Source organism: Uloborus diversus, unplaced genomic scaffold, assembly GCF_026930045.1.
Source record: "Uloborus diversus isolate 005 unplaced genomic scaffold, Udiv.v.3.1 scaffold_361, whole genome shotgun sequence".
Taxonomy (NCBI): Eukaryota; Metazoa; Arthropoda; class Arachnida; order Araneae; family Uloboridae; genus Uloborus; species Uloborus diversus.
In genome coordinates, this window is record NW_026558529.1 from 3,507 (window position 1) to 26,074 (window position 22,568).

A 22,568-nucleotide genomic window follows, 5' to 3' on the forward strand; every position below is an offset into this window, starting at 1 on the left:
AGGCGTGGTCTTTATGACGTCACAAATGATGCAATTTGGCGCATCTTCTACCACGTTTCCACGCTATGATAATCAAGAAGCAAATTAAATATTGCGCTCTCAGCTTGCTATCAACCCTTTCGTTGCCAGTACACGTGAGTAAAGACGTGAATTAAATATTTTGATCTGTAAATGGCAACACTGAGTGGCATTTCATCATCTGTGATGTCACACGACAGAAACGTAAACAATGAAAGTGCAACGATTTAAGTAATTTTTTTTTTAAATATTAAACTTAAAAAAAATTATTTTAAAAAAATGGTCAGATCCTATGTTTTTAAGCATGCTCTTTCAGAAAAAAAAACTTTTAAAATTTGGGAAACGATCCCAAAAATTGGTAAGCTAATTTTCTTTTTCTTTTTTTTTTTCATTGAGAAACTAGTTCTGATATGATAATAGATTAATATTTTTGTTGGTGCACATGAAATTAGTTTGTATGTTAGTTGAATCGTTACTTTTATGACCTCGATTATGTCACGTTTTCGGATAGATGGCTTTTTTTTTTTTTTTGTCTCCCGACGAGCGCGAAGTAACGAGGGGTTACTGTAATCTAAACTGATCCTTTTTGGTCAAACAAAAGTTTGTCAACAGTAACACCTACCCTAAAAAAGAGGTGCTTACCCCCAAACATTTCCCAAAGATTAGATTTTCATTGCTTCCAGCGATACAGAATGTACTCTTTTAATTGCAAAAGATGTTTGATTGAGCAAATCTCTAAAATGTATTGGTGCAAAAAACAATCAGAATTGGCTCGTGTCATGTTCGAGATATTCTCTAATTCTTGTTAAAATACTTTTATTATTTTTTGAGACATAGCCGTCACATTTACTGAGAGAAGCGTTTGACTGCGCCTCTCCGAATTGTAAGATTGGAGTCAAAAACTTATCAGTAGTGTAAGCTCGCCATAAAGGTACATCTGTTTACTAAATTGCGATCGATGTTGGGATTGCTTTTGACGTAAAAACGTCCATTCGTAACGTACATTGATATTAGCCGGTCAAACTTTTCGTTGTAACAAAAGTACTACAAAATTCCAGTTGCAATATTGTGTGGCTCAGCATTGATGGCATTCTGTGAAAAAGTCAAAGGCATGGAGTTCGTAGGAAATGGGGAGGGCAGCGAATGTGATAAGGAAATCAAGACTTCCACAATCTGCATCTTCTTATCTGGGAAGGAGGAACCACAGTTTAATTGGAGTAAGCTTCGTATTTTAAACAATCAGTGATTATTTCGCCAATACTTAATCACGGCTTAATACGCGCTTATCATGTTTTAAACGGATTTTGAGGTGGACTCATCCAATATGAGACTAATCATTGCGTTGATTGTGTTAATAATGGTTAATGCCCCAGTGAGTGTTCTCTTGTCCGTACGTATTGTCGTGCGTTACTTATTTCACCTGTAATGTCATCGGGCAAGTATGAACGCATATGCGCGGTTGCACGTTGTGTAAAATTTCAATTGGCAGGAATACCCATCTTCATAAGACAGCAGCACCCAAATTTTGCACACCACCCCTCCCCCGAGAACAGTTCCCTTGAAAGTGAGAAAAAGGTCCTTTACACACAACCTCCTCAAAAAATTGAATGGGTATGTCGAGTACCATGATCCTTCTTTGTGGGCACCCTGTAAATTAGTGTGTTGTGAAAACGTGCTTCGCTCTACTACAGTTAATAACCTATTCAATTTCACTCGGAGACTATCTGCACAGATTTTCTTCTAATCCTTGAAAAACGACGGAGGGGGGGGAGGGGGAGTGTTCGATTCGATGCTCCCACGCCTGGGTTTTTCCCACCTGGACTGGATTTTTCGACACTGACTCATCTGGGCTGATGGATTTTTATTCAGCAAAATGTTTCCTTACCAGGGTTTTCCATTTTTTTCTTAATTTTTAGGCAAGATTTATTTTTGTTCTCTGTAAACTAAAAACTAAAGTAACTAAATAAAAGTAATACAACAGTTTGCAGTTTTTAGGTTATGCTAAGATGTCATAAAAATCAGCGCGAATCTGATCAGTTATACAGCCACATGTGAAACTTACAGTTCTTTCGTAGAATGGAGAGATATCGTTGAAAGTAATTTGAAATCACCATTGCTAAAAATAAATATTCAGTTTCATTTTATCCAGCGTGAAAAATTTATTTGCGTTTATTGTTATTTTAAAATTAAATTTGGCAAATTCAAATTTGATTTTTTTAAACTTTATGAATTGCGTAACTATTTCACTCTTTGTCCATGAAACCTGCTCTCAATTCATCCGTATCAAAACATAAACGTGCTAACTATCTTAAACCAGAAAGTGCGAGATCTAACCAAAACTGCTTCACTCGAAACACATACCAGAACTCATACAGCGAAACCATTCCAAGAACTTTCCATAAAATGAACGAAAGTTAATTAAAAAAAAAAAATCAAAATAGAGGAATGACATGTATAGTACATTTTGATTGCTATTAATTATTTTTCTTTTAATCATGGTTGATTATTACATTATTTGTATTGTTTACTTACCGGTACAATAAAAGCTACGTTTTTTTTTTTTTTTTTTAAGTGGCAACTTAAACTCTTTTTAAACTTATGAAAGGCAAAAAATGGTCGCCACCAGTTTCAGTTGTGGACAAAGGATACTCGTATAAGTTTATTCATCCTAATTTTTTTGGAATCCCCTCTTTACTGGGCTATAACAGTCACTTTAACAAGAAAAGTGTTCGATTGTGCCACCACTTGCAGCGATTTAAGCTGAAACCGGATTATAGAGCCCCACCTGCGAATGATTTTTTTTTTTTTTTTTTTTTTTTTTTTTTTTTTTTTTTGCTGGAATCGAATTCCGGCCGTGGGATTGAGATTTTATGCACTTAATTGAGAAAAAGTTCGAATGCGCCAAGCACTTTGGAAGGATGAAACACTAATCAACTCCTGCTCCCCTTGAGTTCCATATCAATTTTTGGCAGAATCCTCGCATTTTTTCTTCACGCGTTTAACGGAACAACTTCCGAATCGAAATTTCGTAGGGTTCTTGCATTATTTTCGAGTTAGAGTAATTACAAAAAGGTGTTCACCCGAAATCTTAGTCAATAAAAGTTTTGTTAACGGACATGAAAAATAATGAATGTTTTTGTCCTTAAATTAACAGAAAACACATTGTATCTGAAGAAAAAGAAACGTTTTAGTCTGCTGTTCCCCTCAGATGGACTCAAATTCTTATTACGTATAACTAATGCAAAATTCATGCAATATAAATATACCAGACAGCCCGGTTATCACATCCTGAGACATGATTACCGGGCTGTCTGGTATATAGCATGTAGTTCTGTCTTAGCCGTGGCTTAGGGGGCGGTAACTTAGGGCTAGTGCAAACTAGTTTTGCGATCTACTGATGTAAGGTTAAATGCTTTAAGTATAAAACTAGCACCATCTTAGATTTTTATCAGCAGAAATTAAGAAGTTCTTTTTGTATAAATTACTTCACCATCATTGTATTATCTTACAGGACAGAATTCAATCTACCAAAATGTTGAAGAACATCGAAGAAATCCTCTTCGCTTTGTCACCTCTTCATGTTTCAATAATAGTCGTCCTGTTCACCATCATTTACTATGTGTTAAAAAACAGAAATTTACCTCCCGGACCAGTCGGAGTTCCTTACTTGGGAATGTGGCCGTTTCTGGGTCACTATACCGGACACATCAAGCTTGATGAGATGAAGAAGAAATATGGTGACGTTTTCAGTTTTACAGTTACCGGACAATTATACATCAATCTCGGAACTGTGAAAGTTCTACGAGAGGCCCACGTATCCAAATCTGATTGCTTCACTCTAAGACCAGTTGTGTTTTCCTTGATGAAACACGCATTTGATGGAGGTAAGCTCATTTATATGCAGATTTACAAAGACATTCATAGTAACGTGACTAAGAACGTTACTATTCAGTATTTTTTATTGTCTTGAATTAGCTTTGTTTTTTAAGCTTGTTTTAAGATTTTTTTTTTAAACACTATTAATTTGTGTTATTTTTTCCTCAATCTATTATTAATAATTTCAGTTTTCTAAAAATATTTTTAAATTGAAGTTTTCAGCGTGAGATGTTATGATATTATAATTCAATGTCTATCAATATAAATTAAAATTTTTGTAAAAACTACATATTTATATTATATTACTCATATAAATTATACAGGTAATGTATCATGCTCAAAAAGTTTTAACATTTGTAATAATAGTTAGCACACCTGTACAGGGCTGCAGAGTCGGAAGGGAAATCGCCGACTCTGACTCCGACTCCTGGATTTTGAAATGTCCGACTCCAACTCGAACTCCGGGTTTTAATTTTTTTATTTTATTTTTTTCCCCTCATGGGTAGGGGCGATATATAGACTGCATTTTTTTTTATTGAAAAGGATTAATTCACTCCCCTTTTATGTTTAAAAAATAGATGTTGATCAAACCGTGTGCTTTTAATTTTTGCTGTTCAAGCTGTAACTAGAGAGAAAAAAAAAAGCTTTTTTGCAAAGTCAAAAAAATTTCTTGAAAGGCGAAGGTTCGCCCCCACGTTCATTTCAGAATTTATAAAAAGTCAGCAAATTTTACACAAAATGTGGCGGTATACAGCTTCGTACGAATAGCTTTGTTGACTATAACTATATTTCTTCGCTCAATTTTGAATATTGATTTTATTGGCTACTCTAGGCTACTACTACTATTGGCTACATTTTCCCTTAATATGAAGATTTTTAAGATTATCTGCTGTTATTGACTGTTGTAAACAAGAAATCATATTCTTATTTTATTTCATACTTTTATGAGAATTAAGCTCATAGATATAGTCTTTAAATTAAAAATTAAAAAAAAAAACATATTTTATCGGATTTTTTGGAACAGCCTTAGAAATTTCTTCTCGAGCTACGGGTCCCGACTTGCTTAAAGGAAACATTCCTTTTACTATTTCATGACAAAGAACGAAGTAAAATATATATATTTTTTTATTTTGTTTTTAATTACTGTAAATGTTAGGCAACAAAACCGTTTGCTGACAGATGCTATTAGTTAAAGAATGTTAAAAAACAATCAAACTAGTGGGTTTGCTTAAGTAACTATCACTTAAAGTGTAAGCTCGATAAATTAAGAAGCCAGCTGGCTGCTAATTAGTAGATCTTTATGCATAAATCGAACCAATTTCTAGTCAGTTTTTTTTTTTTTTTAATGTAAGGAGAATAAGTGAAAATTAGAGGAAAAAAAGAAGCCCGGAGTTGAAGTCGGTATGTTTTCCAACGACTCCGACTCCGACTCCTTTACCTCAAAATCAGCCTGACTCCAATTCCACAGCCCTGGATCTGTAATAATCAAATACCCCCCCCCCTCTCCTATAATGGGGTTAAATGTTCATTGTGATCTTGCCCCTAATATTTTTAAAAATCTGTATTTTTGAGTATCTTCAAATATCGAATATTTCCATGACCAAATTGTCACTTTTCCTGATTTTCACCCTTATATGCTTGGAATGAAATGTTTTCTTTATGATACAATTACTGTACAATTTAAACTGACGCAGTTTTCGCTACAAACCCTTCAATGTAATTTATATACGTTTATGCTTCATATTGAAGAATTTTCCTGCATTTTTTAATCGTGTTCATATGTACCCCAGACCTATTCACATGTGCCCCCGCCTCCCATAGAGGCACACGTGAACATCTGAAGATATTTTTTAAAAATACCATAAAATAAAGAAATTATTTTAAAGATAATCTCAGAAAATTCCATGACATAGAATTGACTGTTCAATCTTTGGGGCATTTTTGTGCTGAGAAATTGACAACACTTTTTTAAAAATAAAGGTGTGAAAAAAAAAAGAAAAAAGTTAACGTGTGCACCCCTTTTTTCTACCTGTATTTTTTCGAATAAATATCATGTTTTTTTTTTTTTTTTTTTTGTTTTTTTTGTTTTTTTTTTTTTTTTTTTTTTTTTTTTTTGCTTATTTTAAAAGTATGTACCTCAGTTTTTCGGAATTAAAGTTAAATTTTAAGTTGAATTTTAAGTATAAGTTTATTAATTTTTTTAAAAGAGTAAACATGTTTAACATTACTCTTAATGATGAAGTTAAGATGTTAATTTGGATCTTTTAAGAATGAGTGCCATTATTTATGGATTTAAAGTAACAATTCATATTTATTATTCAATTATAAGTTCAGTAATTTGTTTTAAAAAGAGTGAACATGGCTTACTCAAATATTTTTTTTTTTTTCAACTTGTATGTTAGAAAATTTTACATTGAATTTCAAAGCAAAATTTTGATTTATGTCATTACAAAACTGAAAGCAAGAAAATGTTTCACTTTATGATGAAGTTTTTTTTTTTCCTTATGTCAAGTAAATCTAGCAACAATTACAACTCATTATATGGATAAATATGAATTGTAAAACTTTTTATTAATTATTATTTACTTAAAAAACAGTTTTAATTAATTTGAGGGTTTTTTTTTTTTTTCTTTTATTGAGAAATCAACTAAACATGGATATAATATTAGTAAAATGGTTCACATAAGATCTTATTTGAATGATCTTTGAAATTGAAAAGCTCCAAAATGTAACCTTACAATGATTTATAAGTTTGAACTATGGGTATACAATTAAATTTTTTTTAAGTTTGTCTCCTACGAAACAAATCTGTAATATAAAACACAATATTTTAGTGTGTCATTTTATATACAGCACTCTCAAATAAACTATACATTTAAATATAGAGATTTAAAAAGTTATTCAAAAATGTTTTGAATATGTTTTTAAGGAAATAACTGGTGAAACAAGTTTGCTTTAATATTTTGAAACATAGTAAGTCAACATGCAATGAAACTAAAAGCAATTGTAAAACCGGATATCTGATTTTTTTTTTTTTTTTTTTTTTTTTTTTTTTTTTTTTTTTACGTTTGTCCGTATTATTTTTTTATACCGATTTTAAAAAGGGAAAAATTTTTCATAACCAGATGAAATAACTATTGTTACTTTTTTAAATAAAAAAATGGAACTAATTTCGCTCTTTCTTGTTAGGTCTTCCCTACCTCAACGGTGAGCCTTGGAAAGTTATGCGAAAATTCTTCGTTCAAACCTTCAAAGAATATGGCTTGACAGTTCAAAAGGAGGCTACTGCCGGTTCGTTATACGACCATTTAAACTCAACAGTAGAGACACTGCGTACATCAAGTGATGCGTCCATCGGCGTCATAGAATTCTTTACCGAGAGGATCATGAATATTATGCACGGATTGGTTTTGAACAACGATGCGTTAACAAAGGAAGATTACAGAGAATTCATCAAACATTACGTAACTTTGTTTGAAAACATGTCGCCAATTGACAACTTAATGACCGGATTTTTCGCCAAGTAAGTAATTTCTAACATTTTATGAGAGATGTATTATATTTTGGGGATGTTCACATGTAAAAAAGGGAGCTAAAGGGACATCCTTCTGTTGCATTTTTTTCCCCTATGGCAAACTTGTCATTAAATATGCATCAAAACTCTGTTCGGACAAGTCGTTCCCAACTGGGCGATCGCCCACAAAGGAATAATGTGGCTCTTCAAGGGGGGCTATAAATTTTGGGGCGATAGGCGGGTGATGAGCATTTAAAGGATAAATTCCTCGTATACATAATAGCGAATTCACTGATCGGGTAACGCTCCTGACGTCATCAACAATGAACTCGCTCCACGGCATGATAATTTGATAACATTTTTTGGCAATGTTTGACATGCAGGGGAAATGCTTTATTTTGCCATGGCTGAACTGGATCCGGCAACTTAATTGTTTTACTGGCAAAACTGTAAACTTAGGAGAATAAAGAAACGAAAAAGTGGTCTACAATGAACGCTATCTCTTGGAGTTTTCGGTTAATCCACTGGAGTTAGGGATAAAATTTTAACTATCAAAGCATCACCAAACAGACAATTGCTTCTTTCAAATCGAAGCAATTTCCAGCCGTCGTACCTTGACGGGCAATTTTCTAGTAATAATAATAAAAATCCAGCGAATATCGAAATTGAAAACTAATACGAAACCGATTATTTAGAGTTCTGACAAGGAATCATAAGTTAACAATGAAACAAACTAAAGTTCAGGAGATCTCTCCTAAGATTTCGCTTGAACCATAAGGAAGTATTTCACCATTCATCGTCAAGTTTATAAATTTTGGAATTTTTAATTTTTTTCTCTTTTTTAATTTGTAAGAGTCGGTGTGTCGGTGTTTTTATTTCCTTTGAATTAAAATGTAAAAAAAGAAAATATTTTCATAAAAAATGTACTTCTGTTTTTGAGTAGTGCATCAATGATGATAATTAAGTGTTTCCCTGCAAATACCTATTGATTCATTTTGTAAAAGGAAGAAAAGAAAAAAACGTGAAAAAATGTACTTTTATACATTTTTTTAGTTTAAGAGTAACTGGATAAGATTGCTTTATTACATACATTTTACCTCAAATCAAAACTAGCCATTTTTATTTTTAATAATATAGATGTTCACTAGGCCAAACTTCTAGTTTTTTTCTTTTTTTCAAGTTAGAAAGGGAGGCGGCCGCTGAAGGTGGCTAATCTATCCGTTTTAACAGCTAGTATACTCTTATAGCTGGACATCTAAGAAATTACGGGTAAAGTATTCCCCAAATTTTAAGTTGTGCCACTTTCCTTGATACTTTGTGACTACAGGGGAAATGATCACAAATGGTGAAAATAGTGTGATATCATTTATGGACAACCCTTCTATTAAGTCTGCTTTCTCGCAAAATTTTTTTCTTAAGCGGCATCAATGAAAATTTAAGATCATGTAAAAATACCACTAGATGCATGTTAAAAGATCACAAAAAAATTGATTATTAATGAAGATTACTAGCTCTAAAAAAGTACTGCCATTATGAAGATATATTCAGCTGCTTTATGCTGTTTTTTTTTCTTTCCGCTTTATAGCGTTGAGCTTTGATGAAACTTTTAAATTCTGCAGAATTTATCCTGTTTCAGAAGCTAAATATTAATCATGGAAAAGGGGAAGATAAAAAAATAAAAGGTTGGAGTTTTTCAAATTAAGAGAAAAGATCTTGACAGTCTTTCGGCTATGAAGGTTTCTTAGAGCTTAGTGTTTATTTCTATCTGGACAGTGAATAGAAAGAAAAATTGCTTTCCATGTAGCCGTCATGTTTGGTCATATGAAATTGAACAAGAACCATTACACAAAATGAACTAGCATAGCAGGAAGTACGTATAAAACCATCATACTTTATGGGCGACGCTGTTACACGGGTAACTGACTGACATTTTGGAAGCAAAACAAGATGTATTTTATAATATTTAACGCAAAATATACATTGTAAAAACAATCCTTCCCACGGAATATTGTATTTTTTAGGCTGAACTCAATGGTATAGTTAAATTTCCGAAATACATTTGGACGATTAAAAAAATAATAATAGAGCATGATAACTGACTGACATACTTGTTTTTAAAATATCAGTCAGTTACCGTGTTTTTAATAAATATTTATAAAAATCATCCAAAATGTATTTCAGGAATTCAGCTACACCATTAAATTCAGCTAAAAATTGGCTTCCAGAAATTAACTTTTCCCAGTGAGTATATAAACTAAGCAGCGTCTGTAATTTTGGTTCTGCAGTTTATTTTAAATATTCCATTTCACAGACACAGTACTTAAATACCTGCAATTTTTGTGTGCAAATATTTCATTTTATTTTTCTATTTTCTCAGGAGAATCATTATTCCACTCCGTCCTGCTTATACAAAAAGTGTCGCTGGCATGGAGACGCTGACCTACAGAATGATTGACCGAAGAGAATCGACCTTCGATCCAAGCAACGTTCGGGACATTATTGACTACTTCTTGACAGAAAGGAATGAACGGAGGAGCAAAGGAGATCCTACAGCCGAGCATTTTACAAGTAAGCACGACGAAAATAAGAATAATAGAGGTTTTAAAAAAGAACGCATGGCAATGCATGTGACAAGTTATGTTGTTTCATAAGAATACATAACAGTTATTGTGTCCATACGAACAGAAAGCTAGTTTTGTGCTGCTTCCCTGACCACATGAAAAGCTTTGAGATCTGTTCATTAGGCGATTAACACTAAACATACTATTAATTGGTTGAAAGACTAGATAAGAACTTTTGCATTGAAAATGCACATATCATCTGATTGTTTTTGACTTCATGATTTTTTTTATAATTATATTGCTACTATTTTATTGGTGATTTTTTGAGCAATCACGATTGCTTATTGCTTTCATTTGACTGTTTTTGGCGTCCTATCATTTTATTTTCCCACCGCCACCCTCCGGGACCATCACCGTCGACCGGCTCCTCACGATGCTGCTCCTTAGCGAAAGCCGTCTCCAGGTTGCATACATGTCCTACACACACGTGCATACATACTCAACTACACACACACACGCACACATACACACACATGCACCTACACACACACCTACATACACATACACACACGCATACATACAGACACCTACACATACACACAAAAACATACAGACACACATACACACAACTACCCACACATTCATGCCTGCACGCAGACACAAACACATATGCCTACACACACATACCCGCCCCCCCCCCCCCCGACACACGCATTCATACACACAACTACCCACACACTCATGTCAGCACACAGACGCAAACACACATACACATACCTCCTACACACATACACATACCTCCTACACACAAACACACATACCTCCTACACACATACACATACCTCCTACACACAAACACACATACCCCACAAACAATCACACACGCCTATATACACACACTCGTGATTGCGAAAAACATAATTTGAATTCAAAATGTCAAAATTCAAATTAATTTTTCTTTTTTTTGAGCAATCATGATTGCTTATTGTTCTCATTTGACCGTTTTTGATGTTCCGTGCCTTTTTCAGCTTGCACCAGATGCCTCTGCAGCACCACCGCCCACCGTCCTCTGCAAGCGGCGCGGCGCGGCTGCTCCGGTCCTGAGCTATCCGCTTCTCCTGGTCGGAGGCGTCCATGTCCTATACACACGCACGCTCACACACATACACACACACACACGCCTACGTGCATACACACAGGTCTACACTCACACACAAGCATACACACTTACACACACATACACCTACACACACACCTACATACACACACGCATACATACAGACACCTACACATACACACAAAAACATACAGACACACATACACACAACTACCCACACATTCATGCCTGCACGCAGACACAAACACATATGCCTACACACACATACCCGCCCCCCCCCCCCCCGACACACGCATTCATACACACAACTACCCACACACTCATGTCAGCACACAGACGCAAACACACATACACATACCTCCTACACACATACACATACCTCCTACATACAAACACACATACCTCCTACACACATACACATACCTCCTACACACAAACACACATACCCCACACACAATCACACACGCCTATATACACACACTCGTGATTGCGAAAAACATAATTTGAATTCAAAATGTCAAAATTCAAATTAATTTTTCTTTTTTTTGAGCAATCATGATTGCTTATTGTTCTCATTTGACCGTTTTTGATGTTCCGTGCCTTTTTCAGCTTGCACCAGATGCCTCTGCAGCACCACCGCCCACCGTCCTCTGCAAGCGGCGCGGCGCGGCTGCTCCGGTCCTGAGCTATCCGCTTCTCCTGGTCGGAGGCGTCCATGTCCTATACACACGCACGCTCACACACATACACACACACACACGCCTACGTGCATACACACAGGTCTACACTCACACACAAGCATACACACTTACACACACATACACCTACACACACACCTACATACACACACGCATACATACAGACACCTACACATACACACAAAAACATACAGACACACATACACACAACTACCCACACATTCATGCCTGCACGCAGACACAAACACATATGCCTACACACACATACCCGCCCCCCCCCCCCCCCCGACACACGCATTCATACACACAACTACCCACACACTCATGTCAGCACACAGACGCAAACACACATACACATACCTCCTACACACATACACATACCTCCTACATACAAACACACATACCTCCTACACACATACACATACCTCCTACACACAAACACACATACCCCACACACAATCACACACGCCTATATACACACACTCGTGATTGCGAAAAACATAATTTGAATTCAAAATGTCAAAATTCAAATTAATTTTTCTTTTTTTTGAGCAATCATGATTGCTTATTGTTCTCATTTGACCGTTTTTGATGTTCCGTGCCTTTTTCAGCTTGCACCAGATGCCTCTGCAGCACCACCGCCCACCGTCCTCTGCAAGCGGCGCGGCGCGGCTGCTCCGGTCCTGAGCTATCCGCTTCTCCTGGTCGGAGGCGTCCATGTCCTATACACACGCACGCTCACACACATACACACACACACACGCCTACGTGCATACACACAGGTCTACACTCACACACAAGCATACACACTTACACACACATACACCTACACACACACCTACATACACACACGCATACATACAGACACCTACACATACACACAAAAACATACAGACACACATACACACAACTACCCACACATTCATGCCTGCACGCAGACACAAACACATATGCCTACACACACATACCCGCCCCCCCCCCCCCCCGACACACGCATTCATACACACAACTACCCACACACTCATGTCAGCACACAGACGCAAACACACATACACATACCTCCTACACACATACACATACCTCCTACATACAAACACACATACCTCCTACACACATACACATACCTCCTACACACAAACACACATACCCCACACACAATCACACACGCCTATATACACACACTCGTGATTGCGAAAAACATAATTTGAATTCAAAATGTCAAAATTCAAATTAATTTTTCTTTTTTTTGAGCAATCATGATTGCTTATTGTTCTCATTTGACCGTTTTTGATGTTCCGTGCCTTTTTCAGCTTGCACCAGATGCCTCTGCAGCACCACCGCCCACCGTCCTCTGCAAGCGGCGCGGCGCGGCTGCTCCGGTCCTGAGCTATCCGCTTCTCCTGGTCGGAGGCGTCCATGTCCTATACACACGCACGCTCACACACATACACACACACACACGCCTACGTGCATACACACAGGTCTACACTCACACACAAGCATACACACTTACACACACATACACCTACACACACACCTACATACACACACGCATACATACAGACACCTACACATACACACAAAAACATACAGACACACATACACACAACTACCCACACATTCATGCCTGCACGCAGACACAAACACATATGCCTACACACACATACCCGCCCCCCCCCCCCCCCCGACACACGCATTCATACACACAACTACCCACACACTCATGTCAGCACACAGACGCAAACACACATACACATACCTCCTACACACATACACATACCTCCTACATACAAACACACATACCTCCTACACACATACACATACCTCCTACACACAAACACACATACCCCACACACAATCACACACGCCTATATACACACACTCGTGATTGCGAAAAACATAATTTGAATTCAAAATGTCAAAATTCAAATTAATTTTTCTTTTTTTTGAGCAATCATGATTGCTTATTGTTCTCATTTGACCGTTTTTGATGTTCCGTGCCTTTTTCAGCTTGCACCAGATGCCTCTGCAGCACCACCGCCCACCGTCCTCTGCAAGCGGCGCGGCGCGGCTGCTCCGGTCCTGAGCTATCCGCTTCTCCTGGTCGGAGGCGTCCATGTCCTATACACACGCACGCTCACACACATACACACACACACACGCCTACGTGCATACACACAGGTCTACACTCACACACAAGCATACACACTTACACACACAACTATGCACACGTAACCGCCCAGGAGGAGAGGCAGGCTTGGGGGGGGGGGACAGGAGCTGTTTCTAGAAACAATAACTCCAATGAGTAGGGTCCTGTCTCAGTTCGTGATTGCGAAAAACATAATTAGAATTTAAAATTTCAGAATTCAAATTATTTTTTTTATTTTCTTTATTTTGAGTAATAATTGTCGAGTAGCGTTATCTGAGCTCTTATTTTATGTAAAATTCACTCAAAAATGAAATTAATATCAAAATTTAATCATACAAAAAAAAGAAGAAGAATGAAAAGCCTTGTTTCCAATTATCCCAGACGTTTGTATTTATGGGGTAGATAGAAACACGTAAATTGCACATAGAAACGCAGGGAAGGTGGCATTCATAATTAAATGTTTTAACAACCTTTCACATGGCAAACCAAGCTAGTCGAAGCCAGTTACTTTGCATTTGTAGACCTACGGGGAATTAAAATGAAAGATCACTAAATTTTGAAAAACATCTTTTTTTAGTGTCATCCTTCAACAACAATAACGCCTTCATAATTTTTTGGAAACACGCGGCACTCTCAGAATCCCTTCTATTACGTGTTCACTAAGAGGCAGGCCCGACTCCTGGTATAGGCGACCTGTGCCACCACCAAAGGCGGCATATTTTAGGTGCGACAAATTTCATGATGGCAAAAAGTAAAGAGGTAAAAAAAGAAGAAAAAATGAAAATATTAAATTGGTTCCTTATTTTTTTTTTTACTTTGTAGCTCAAATTGCAGCAATACGTGGGAATATGCTCGATGATTTTTTGAAAATATATATCTATATTATTGTGGCTAGGGGTCGGCTGTAGTTAGCCTCGCCTGGGGCGACAAAATTACTAGAGCCAGCTCTGATGAGAGGGCGCTACTACATCCCTTGCGATTTTTTCTCGCGACTGAACTTTGACCCACCTGGGCCAATTGGTTTTCTCCTATGTGGCTAGGAGGGGGTTTTTCTTAGCCACTGAGGTGGAATATGCCTGATTTAAGAGTGCTGACCCAAATCATAAATAACCTGCAGATGTTTTCAATTTTAAATATTTTTAAAAAATAATGAATGCCATCCCAAACTTTATTTTGCTTACGAGAAGATTTTGCTCCTAGTCTTCCGTAACCAACAGTTTAATTTCAAAAATTTATTTCAGGTGTAGTAATAAGAGTTTTTCTTTCTTATACCCCACGATTTTTTAACCCAAATTGGCTCCACATCATGTTTAAGGTCTTTCTAAACGTTTGAAAACATGTTTAACCTTCATAACTGCAGGAGGACAATTCTTTTCAACTCTGTTGTTTCAGGAAAGGTTTTGATGGCAACTCTTCTGCAAATCATGGGAGACGGAGTGCTGGGAGTCACGCACCTCATCGCTACTTTTGTGTACCTGACCGCTTCATATCCGGAAGAGCAAGAGAAAGTTTACAAGGAGCTGATTGATGTTATTGGTCACAACAGGCAACCTGCATTGGAGGACAAAAGCAAACTACCATATACCAACGCCTTCATATATGAAGTTCTCAGAATGTCTAATATCTTCCCGATATTTCCTAGCCTCGAATGCACAAGTAATTCATTGATTTTTTTTAAATTTATTTATTTATTTATTTATTTTTGTTAAGTTGGCACTTCGGGGAAATTTATTTTTGAGAATGCTGTTGGTAATAGAAATTGATGTCTGACGCAACTTTCCTACTGCTTAACAGGTGGAGTCAGACAAAAAAAAATGTCGTGAAAATGTGAGTTAACACAGGGGTTCCCATCTATGGGAGGTCATGGCGCCGACTGCGCCATTGAAATTTTTAGGGGGGTGTTTTGAGGGGTATTTTTCACTTTTGGGGGGTCTTGGTTTTGGGGGGTTTCACGACATTTTGGGGGGTGCGTCCTTGCTCTTGGGGGTGAGTACCCCTTGGAAGGGGCAACAAGAAGTGTGACATCACACATTTTAGTTGAAACAAAAACTGAAAAATGTTAATAAAATTTCCCATTTTTATGTTAGTGAAAAATAGCGTGAGATGTAACAAAGGGTAAACAAAGGGTAAGGTGAAGTAGGATATTTTGTGACAGAGGGGAAGGGGAAAAGACTCAAATATATAAAGCTGTCACATTATCAATTGATAGCCCACTATGTTAAAAATACTTCAGAACCTCATGGTAGTTCCATTGATGTTACTAAAAAAAGAGAATTGTTACTTGATAAAATGTTAATATATGAAACAAACATTCTAATAACTCCTTACACACCCCCTTTCTGTTTTTTCTTTCTTCATTTCTTTTTTTTTTTTTTTTTCATTTCTTTGTTTCTTTTTTAATTTTTCCAGAGGATACAACAATCAATGGTTACAGAATCCCGAAAGGAGCAATAACATTGATGAATGCGTATTCTTCTCATAAAGATCCAGAAAGCTATGAAAGCCCAGACGAGTTCAGGCCTTCTCGATTTATTGCCACTCCCGACAAACCCAGAGCAGATTTGCCGATTACCTTCGGCGCTGGTGAGCATTTATTTTAGACTTAAAATAACTTTATTTTTAGAATATTTTCAATAAAACAGTCTCGTAAAAGTGTTTAAAATGCATAAAAATGTTTTCTTAAGTCTAAAAACTATATCTATAAGTTTGGTTCGGACTAAAAAGTATGAACTAATATAGGTATAGTATAGGATTTCTTGATTACAACTCTCAGAAACCGCAGTTAAACTTAATATTTTTATATTTAGATAAATTCTAAAGCAGCTAATATAATTTAAATTAAATTATATATTATTATAAATTGAGAGAAGAAATGGGTCATTCTCCAGAAAATGTAACTTTTAAACATAAATATTACTAGAAGTAACTACAAACAATAGCCCAGCTAAGTTCCAATTATTTTACTCATAAATAAAAATAATTAAAAAATTCCTTGTTCACGGAAATTTAAAAAAAAATTTTTTTTTAACTTTTAAAATTTAAAAATTGAGGACAATTTAACGTCAAGCTAGTAATTTTGTTATTTGTGCAAACAATCAGCTATTTTAATGATTAGTGGGAATATAATATTAAACTCTCTTAATTAAAGTACGGCTTAATTAGTAGTTTCCAATGTATGTTTAAAAAAGTATTTAGTAAATTTGAGGATATACTGGCAATTTATAATTTTGGTAGAATGCCTATTATTGATGTATTTCCACTCCATCATTTATTTTCACCTCAGAAATAATGACATTGATAAGGTCTTCTATCATGGAGGTGAGGAATTTTCCATTAATATAGGCCTAATAGATACATTTTTATCGGACATTTAAAAAAAATTAATTTAAAAAAAACTGTTGGGAAAATGAAAGAATTTTCTGCTTCCATTTTTTTTTTCTCATTCTATCCATCTATCCATTTCAACAACTAAAAATAGTACTTTTGACTGAAGGAAACCACCCCATTGGTCACGGAAAAAAATTGATAAATTTGTTCAGTGAAAATGAAGTAGAAACTTTAAAGCACACTTTCTTGTAAAAACATTAAAAAAAAATTAAAAAAAAAAAAAAAAACACGAAAGTGGTTTTTAAATATAGCGTACAAATACCACTATGGGAGAAAAATAATTAAAAATAAATTTAAAAATTATTTTTTTATTAAAAGTAAAAAGTTTAGAAGTAGGGCACATTGATGATGAAATGTGTGTCTGCTCCCCTCCACAATATTAACTGTGAATATATTATCTAGATTCGAGCAAACATATGTTTCTTCGAACCATCTCGATCAAATCATTATGCATTCCTGAAAGTGTATTCTTTGATTTGAACGGTTTTCGTTCAGTTTTGAAATATTCAAAAAACAACATAAGCGCCTTTGATAAAGATTTTTCGATTTGGATATTTCAAAAGGTATAAATTTGTAAAGAAACCGGAACAATATTAGATAAGCCTATATATATGTTTTATTATTTTTAATATTGTTTTCGTGGTTAGGTCATTTGAAACGCTCTGTATGACTGTCTTAAGCTTAATTGCACTGCAAACAATGACATATTGAGCAGAATTTAAAAATACTTAAAAATTTAATTTCAGGAAAACGCGCTTGTGCTGGAGAAGGGTTTGCCTTGACTCAAGCTTTCATGTTCTTGGTAACGATAGTTAAAAACTTTGAAGTTTCATTACCAGAAGATGCCGCTCCAATTTCCGACCCGATGGAAATGAGAGTTGTATTTAAAGAAAGAATTCAACAGCAATAAACTTCACAATTCTCCCTACGAATACAGAGACATAGTCTTATAATCTTACGTCATAATTCATGCTGTTTTATTTTATATGTTTTGATAATTTGTATCATTTTTATAATAAATTAGTTCAAAGGATAAAGAAATTTTGTATTCTGTGATTGCAAGTTTGTTGTTACTGTCAAAACTTTGTGTTGATTCGTTTCTGTTTATATATAGTCCACTACTATAGCTGGCACTTAGCAAACTATAAAGTTCAATTATTTTATATGCAGGATTCCTACAAATAATTAATTTGTTTACGAAAGACTAATTATTCAAACGTGTTATACGTACATCGATGAGAAATGTATAAAAATAACCGCAAATAGTTTATTGCATAATGCATACTCCATATATATTTACAGAAATTCTCAATTTGCCGAGTGATGATAATTTTGCCGAATATACCTCCAACTTTTGCCGAGTCAGCAGAAAAATTTGCCGAATAAGGAAATTTTTGGAAAATCACAATGACCTTTCGTAACCGCCCATCGGAGTGCCCTTGGTCATGGCCTTCCATCCTTTTTGAATCCGAGCCGGCCTTGTATAGTGTGGTTCCAAAAAATTGAGCTGCAACCTTGACAATTTATACCTGTGTGGGCGCTCAACGAAAAAGAGACGTGTTATTGGCAGATTTTTGCTGGAATACTTTTACAAAACTACTACGACAGTAACCCAACTCAACTTAGTGCCAGATATCATTTTTTATTACCCCAAAGCAAGGTAAACATTGTCAAGGTCATAGCTCAACTTGTCAGAACCACACTAATCACGATGCTTGCAAAATTGTAAACAAACGAGCTGATGTGTGCATCACATGACTTCCTTTTACTCCAATTTTAATGTCATTTTCCCATTATTGGCAATTTTGATGTGATTCAATGGTTTACTCTCTAAATATCATCACCAGTGGCCAAATTAAAACCAGATTTAAAAAAAAATGCCAACTTTGTCGCCAACTTAGCGACAAAACTTGGCCTCCAAAAGACTGGCAATATATCGCCAAGTGTCCGCCAAATTATAGCACCACTTGAGTATACATCGAAATTAACAATGACTTCCCCCTAAAAATTGGCAAAAGACCCCTTTAGAAGCACCCGAATGCAAACAAAAGGGGAGGTGCACCACTAGACCTCACTAAAAGTCCACGAACAAAATTTCAACTTTCTGGGACATACCGTTCTTGAGTTATGCGACATACATACGCACATCCACACATACCCACATCTGCACATACGCACATCCGCACACATACGTACATACGGAAGTCACGAGAAAATTCGTTGTCATTATTACGAATGTCAAAATGATTATTTCGGGTGTTTATACGTTCTTAAGCACTTATCCGCGTGTGGTCAAGTTGAAAAAAAAAACTCAACATTAATTCGGGGGTGATCAAAATGGAAATTGATGCCGAATTTTGAGTGAAATGTTTTTCGCGAATACAATACTTCCTTTTTTGGAAAAGGAAGTAAAAAAGCACTAAAACCTTATCTTGTCAATGATTGATTTCAACAACGCTTTCTTCTCTTGTTTTTAATCAGTTTTGAATTAGATTCGTCGAAAGAAGAAGATCAGAAATCGTGCGGTGGACTATAGCAAATGGCGATAATTTTAAGAATAGTCATTATAATACTTTTTAGTTAAATAAAACCTCCAAATAAAAGTTTTTCCCCATTAGTGGAAATTTCTTACTTAGAAATTGCTTGAATTGATCAGTTTAAAAATATAAAGGAACCAAAGATTCAACTTGTGTATTTATTTATCTCATAGAAATGCCAATGACCAACAAACTAAGAAAACAACTCTGTACTTTAGAGCCAGAAAGAAGTTCAAAAATTGCGACTTTCCGTTTATTAGTTCATTGCATATTTGTTGAAGCCTATTCCACATCGAGCCATGTGAACATCATTGATAAAGAAAAAAATCTTTTTCAATTTTTTACCAGGTATAAAGAGCGCGCGTCCCATCCTTTGCATGCGTAGGAAAAAATATTTTTCCTCTGTGATTATCATAATGTGACTTACCTCCTTCTGGCTCTGAGGTTCCAGGGGTGCCCACCCCCCCACCCCCCCATTTTCCTCAACTCGCTTCCCCTTTTTGTTTTTAGCTCGTTTATTTTTTATTTTTTTAAGTTTTAATTTTTTTTAATATTTTTTATAAATTTATCCTTTTAAATATTTTTTATTTATTTATATATTTAATTATTTTTAATTATTATTATTATTTTAATAGAAAATTTCTGTGCTACGCCGATGACACACGCACACACACACACACACACACACACACACACACTAAATAAATGAAATAAAAAATAAACAGAATAAAATAAAATAAAATAAATACTAATTTAAATTAAAAATAAATCAATAAATAAATAAATAAAAATCAATTTTAAAATCCCCCCAAAAATTTTGATGGCGCAGGCTTGCGCCATAATCCCCCCTTGTGGGCACCCCTGAGTACAGACCTAAGTGATGGATTTGTAGTTTGTAGTGTAATAAGTGCTTTTTTGCTCTCCTCAAAGCACTCGAAAGGAAAAAATGTCTTCGTAATTTATTTCATTAAAATTTAGAAATATGTTTTTACAATGACACTTTGCTTTTATTATTTTCAAAGTTTCACTCGAGGTTTATATTTTTTAAAATTTTTACATTGCACTTTTTAGACTAATTTCCCAGTAAAAGTCAGAGAAAGAAGAAATAAGCATGAAAGAAGGCGAAAAGTATCTTTAAAGTATCGAAGAAAACAAAAAAAGTCAAAATAAATAAATATTGAGGTAAATAAATAATGAAACTCGACTCCGAGTCTTTGAATGAATTAAAATATTTTGACTCCCAACTCTGACTCCTTAACCCCAAAAGGAGATTGTCTCCGACTCCGCAGACATGGTTTTTACTGTGAAATAATTATTATCGATAAGCTTTGTTTTAATTTTCACTCTAAAGGTTTAATTTATGCATTCAGCTTTTGGTGAAGAAATTCTGAGTCCTTAATATTTCTAAATAAAAATATGCTTAGGCGATTCTTTTTTTTTTTTAGAACCAGTAATATGGGTGTTTGGGATGAAATGTTAAATATTTTAGGCAGGAATACTAATTGTCCCTTCTTGCTCCAAATGTTCATGTTTTGAATTTTTACTTCTCTAACCCCTCAGAAGAATGTTAAAGGTTAATGTTTTCTCCCTCCCCGTCCAAACATATATCATGACAATGAAACTGAAAAAAAGAAAGAAAAAAAAAGGAGGAGAGGTGTCGCTATTTCCAAACTGGAGCTCACCAGGTGGCGCAAGTATCCGTCTCTCCCTCTCAATCTCGATCGTTCCATCGTTCCATCGCTCAGTGCAGTTTATCTTTTCGCCGAAAAACGTATCGACTATCAACGAACTCCGTCCACCCTTGTTTCTTATCATCCTTCAATCGCTCTGAACACTGACATTTGATGCGTGCTGGCTTCCTAATGAAAAAAGGGGGGATTTACTTGTGTGTAAACACTGATAATTCCTTCACGAGTTCTAGTACTAATGCCTTCATGTTGAAATGAACATAGTGCGCTAAAATAGTTTTCCAGCAAGTTTTAATCTTAAAAATTGTGTAAATGAACAATGAAGGACATCGTATTCTGAAAATTGGTAAAGTAAATCTTCATTTATAATCTCTGTTAAATCGTCAAAAAACTTGTTTTTCATCTACTGCTTAAGATGCGTATTTTAGCTTTGCTTCAGTAAATATAAAAATAAATACTGGGAATTTCGTTTATCTTCATGATAGAACTTCGGGGAATAACAATCTTGTGCTTTTTTTCTTTCTTTTTCTGTTTTTTTTTTTTTTTTTTTTTTTTTTTTTTTTTTTTTTTTTTTGAGCTCAAAATGATGTTAACTGTAAAAAAATTTCTTTATTTTTCTTTTATGAAAGAAGTTATTAAAGTTAAAAAAATAATAATAAAAGTAAAAATAAATCAAATTTCGCAAGGTAAGTTTGTCAAATATTCTTTTTCGTCAACTCATCGCATTCACACAATTTTTTTTTTTTAAATTTAAAAAGATACTTCACGTTGAATATTTATTGGTTCAAAAAAAAATAATAAATAACATTGATGACAAAGGGGTTGGCGTGACATTTTTATCGAAAGATCTCGGCGAGTACACCTCAGTCTCATTCTCCATTTTTTAGTTGAACAATTTTTTTAAATCTTTAACAGATCAAAAAAACTTAACAGCAGTGCTTTCGAGGAAATTTAAAGTAAATATAAATCCCACCCAAACTTTAATGCCAATTCGCTTCAAACACACTTCATTGGAAATAACAT

The 22,568-nt window shown here is 35.1% G+C and overlaps 2 protein-coding genes across 2 annotated transcripts in view; both read left to right on the plus strand.

The window, feature by feature from the left end:
• The first annotated feature begins 3,510 nt into the window (after positions 1-3,510).
• Positions 3,511-18,345, plus strand: LOC129233369 (cytochrome P450 2B4-like). The gene is made up of 6 exons (XM_054867407.1): positions 3,511-3,902; positions 7,084-7,417; positions 9,786-9,976; positions 15,326-15,589; positions 16,343-16,516; positions 18,067-18,345. The coding sequence occupies exons 1-6, from the start codon at positions 3,551-3,553 to the stop codon at positions 18,228-18,230; spliced, it is 1,479 nt and encodes a 492-aa protein (XP_054723382.1). The 5' UTR covers positions 3,511-3,550; the 3' UTR covers positions 18,231-18,345.
• Positions 18,346-21,698: 3,353 nt separating this feature from the next.
• The window catches only part of LOC129233371 (uncharacterized), an 81,608-nt gene continuing 80,738 nt past the window's right edge, over positions 21,699-22,568 (plus strand). The window contains exon 1 of the mRNA XM_054867409.1: positions 21,699-21,891. The gene's annotated coding sequence lies outside the window, so the exon portion shown is untranslated. The remainder of the gene's footprint in view (positions 21,892-22,568) is intronic.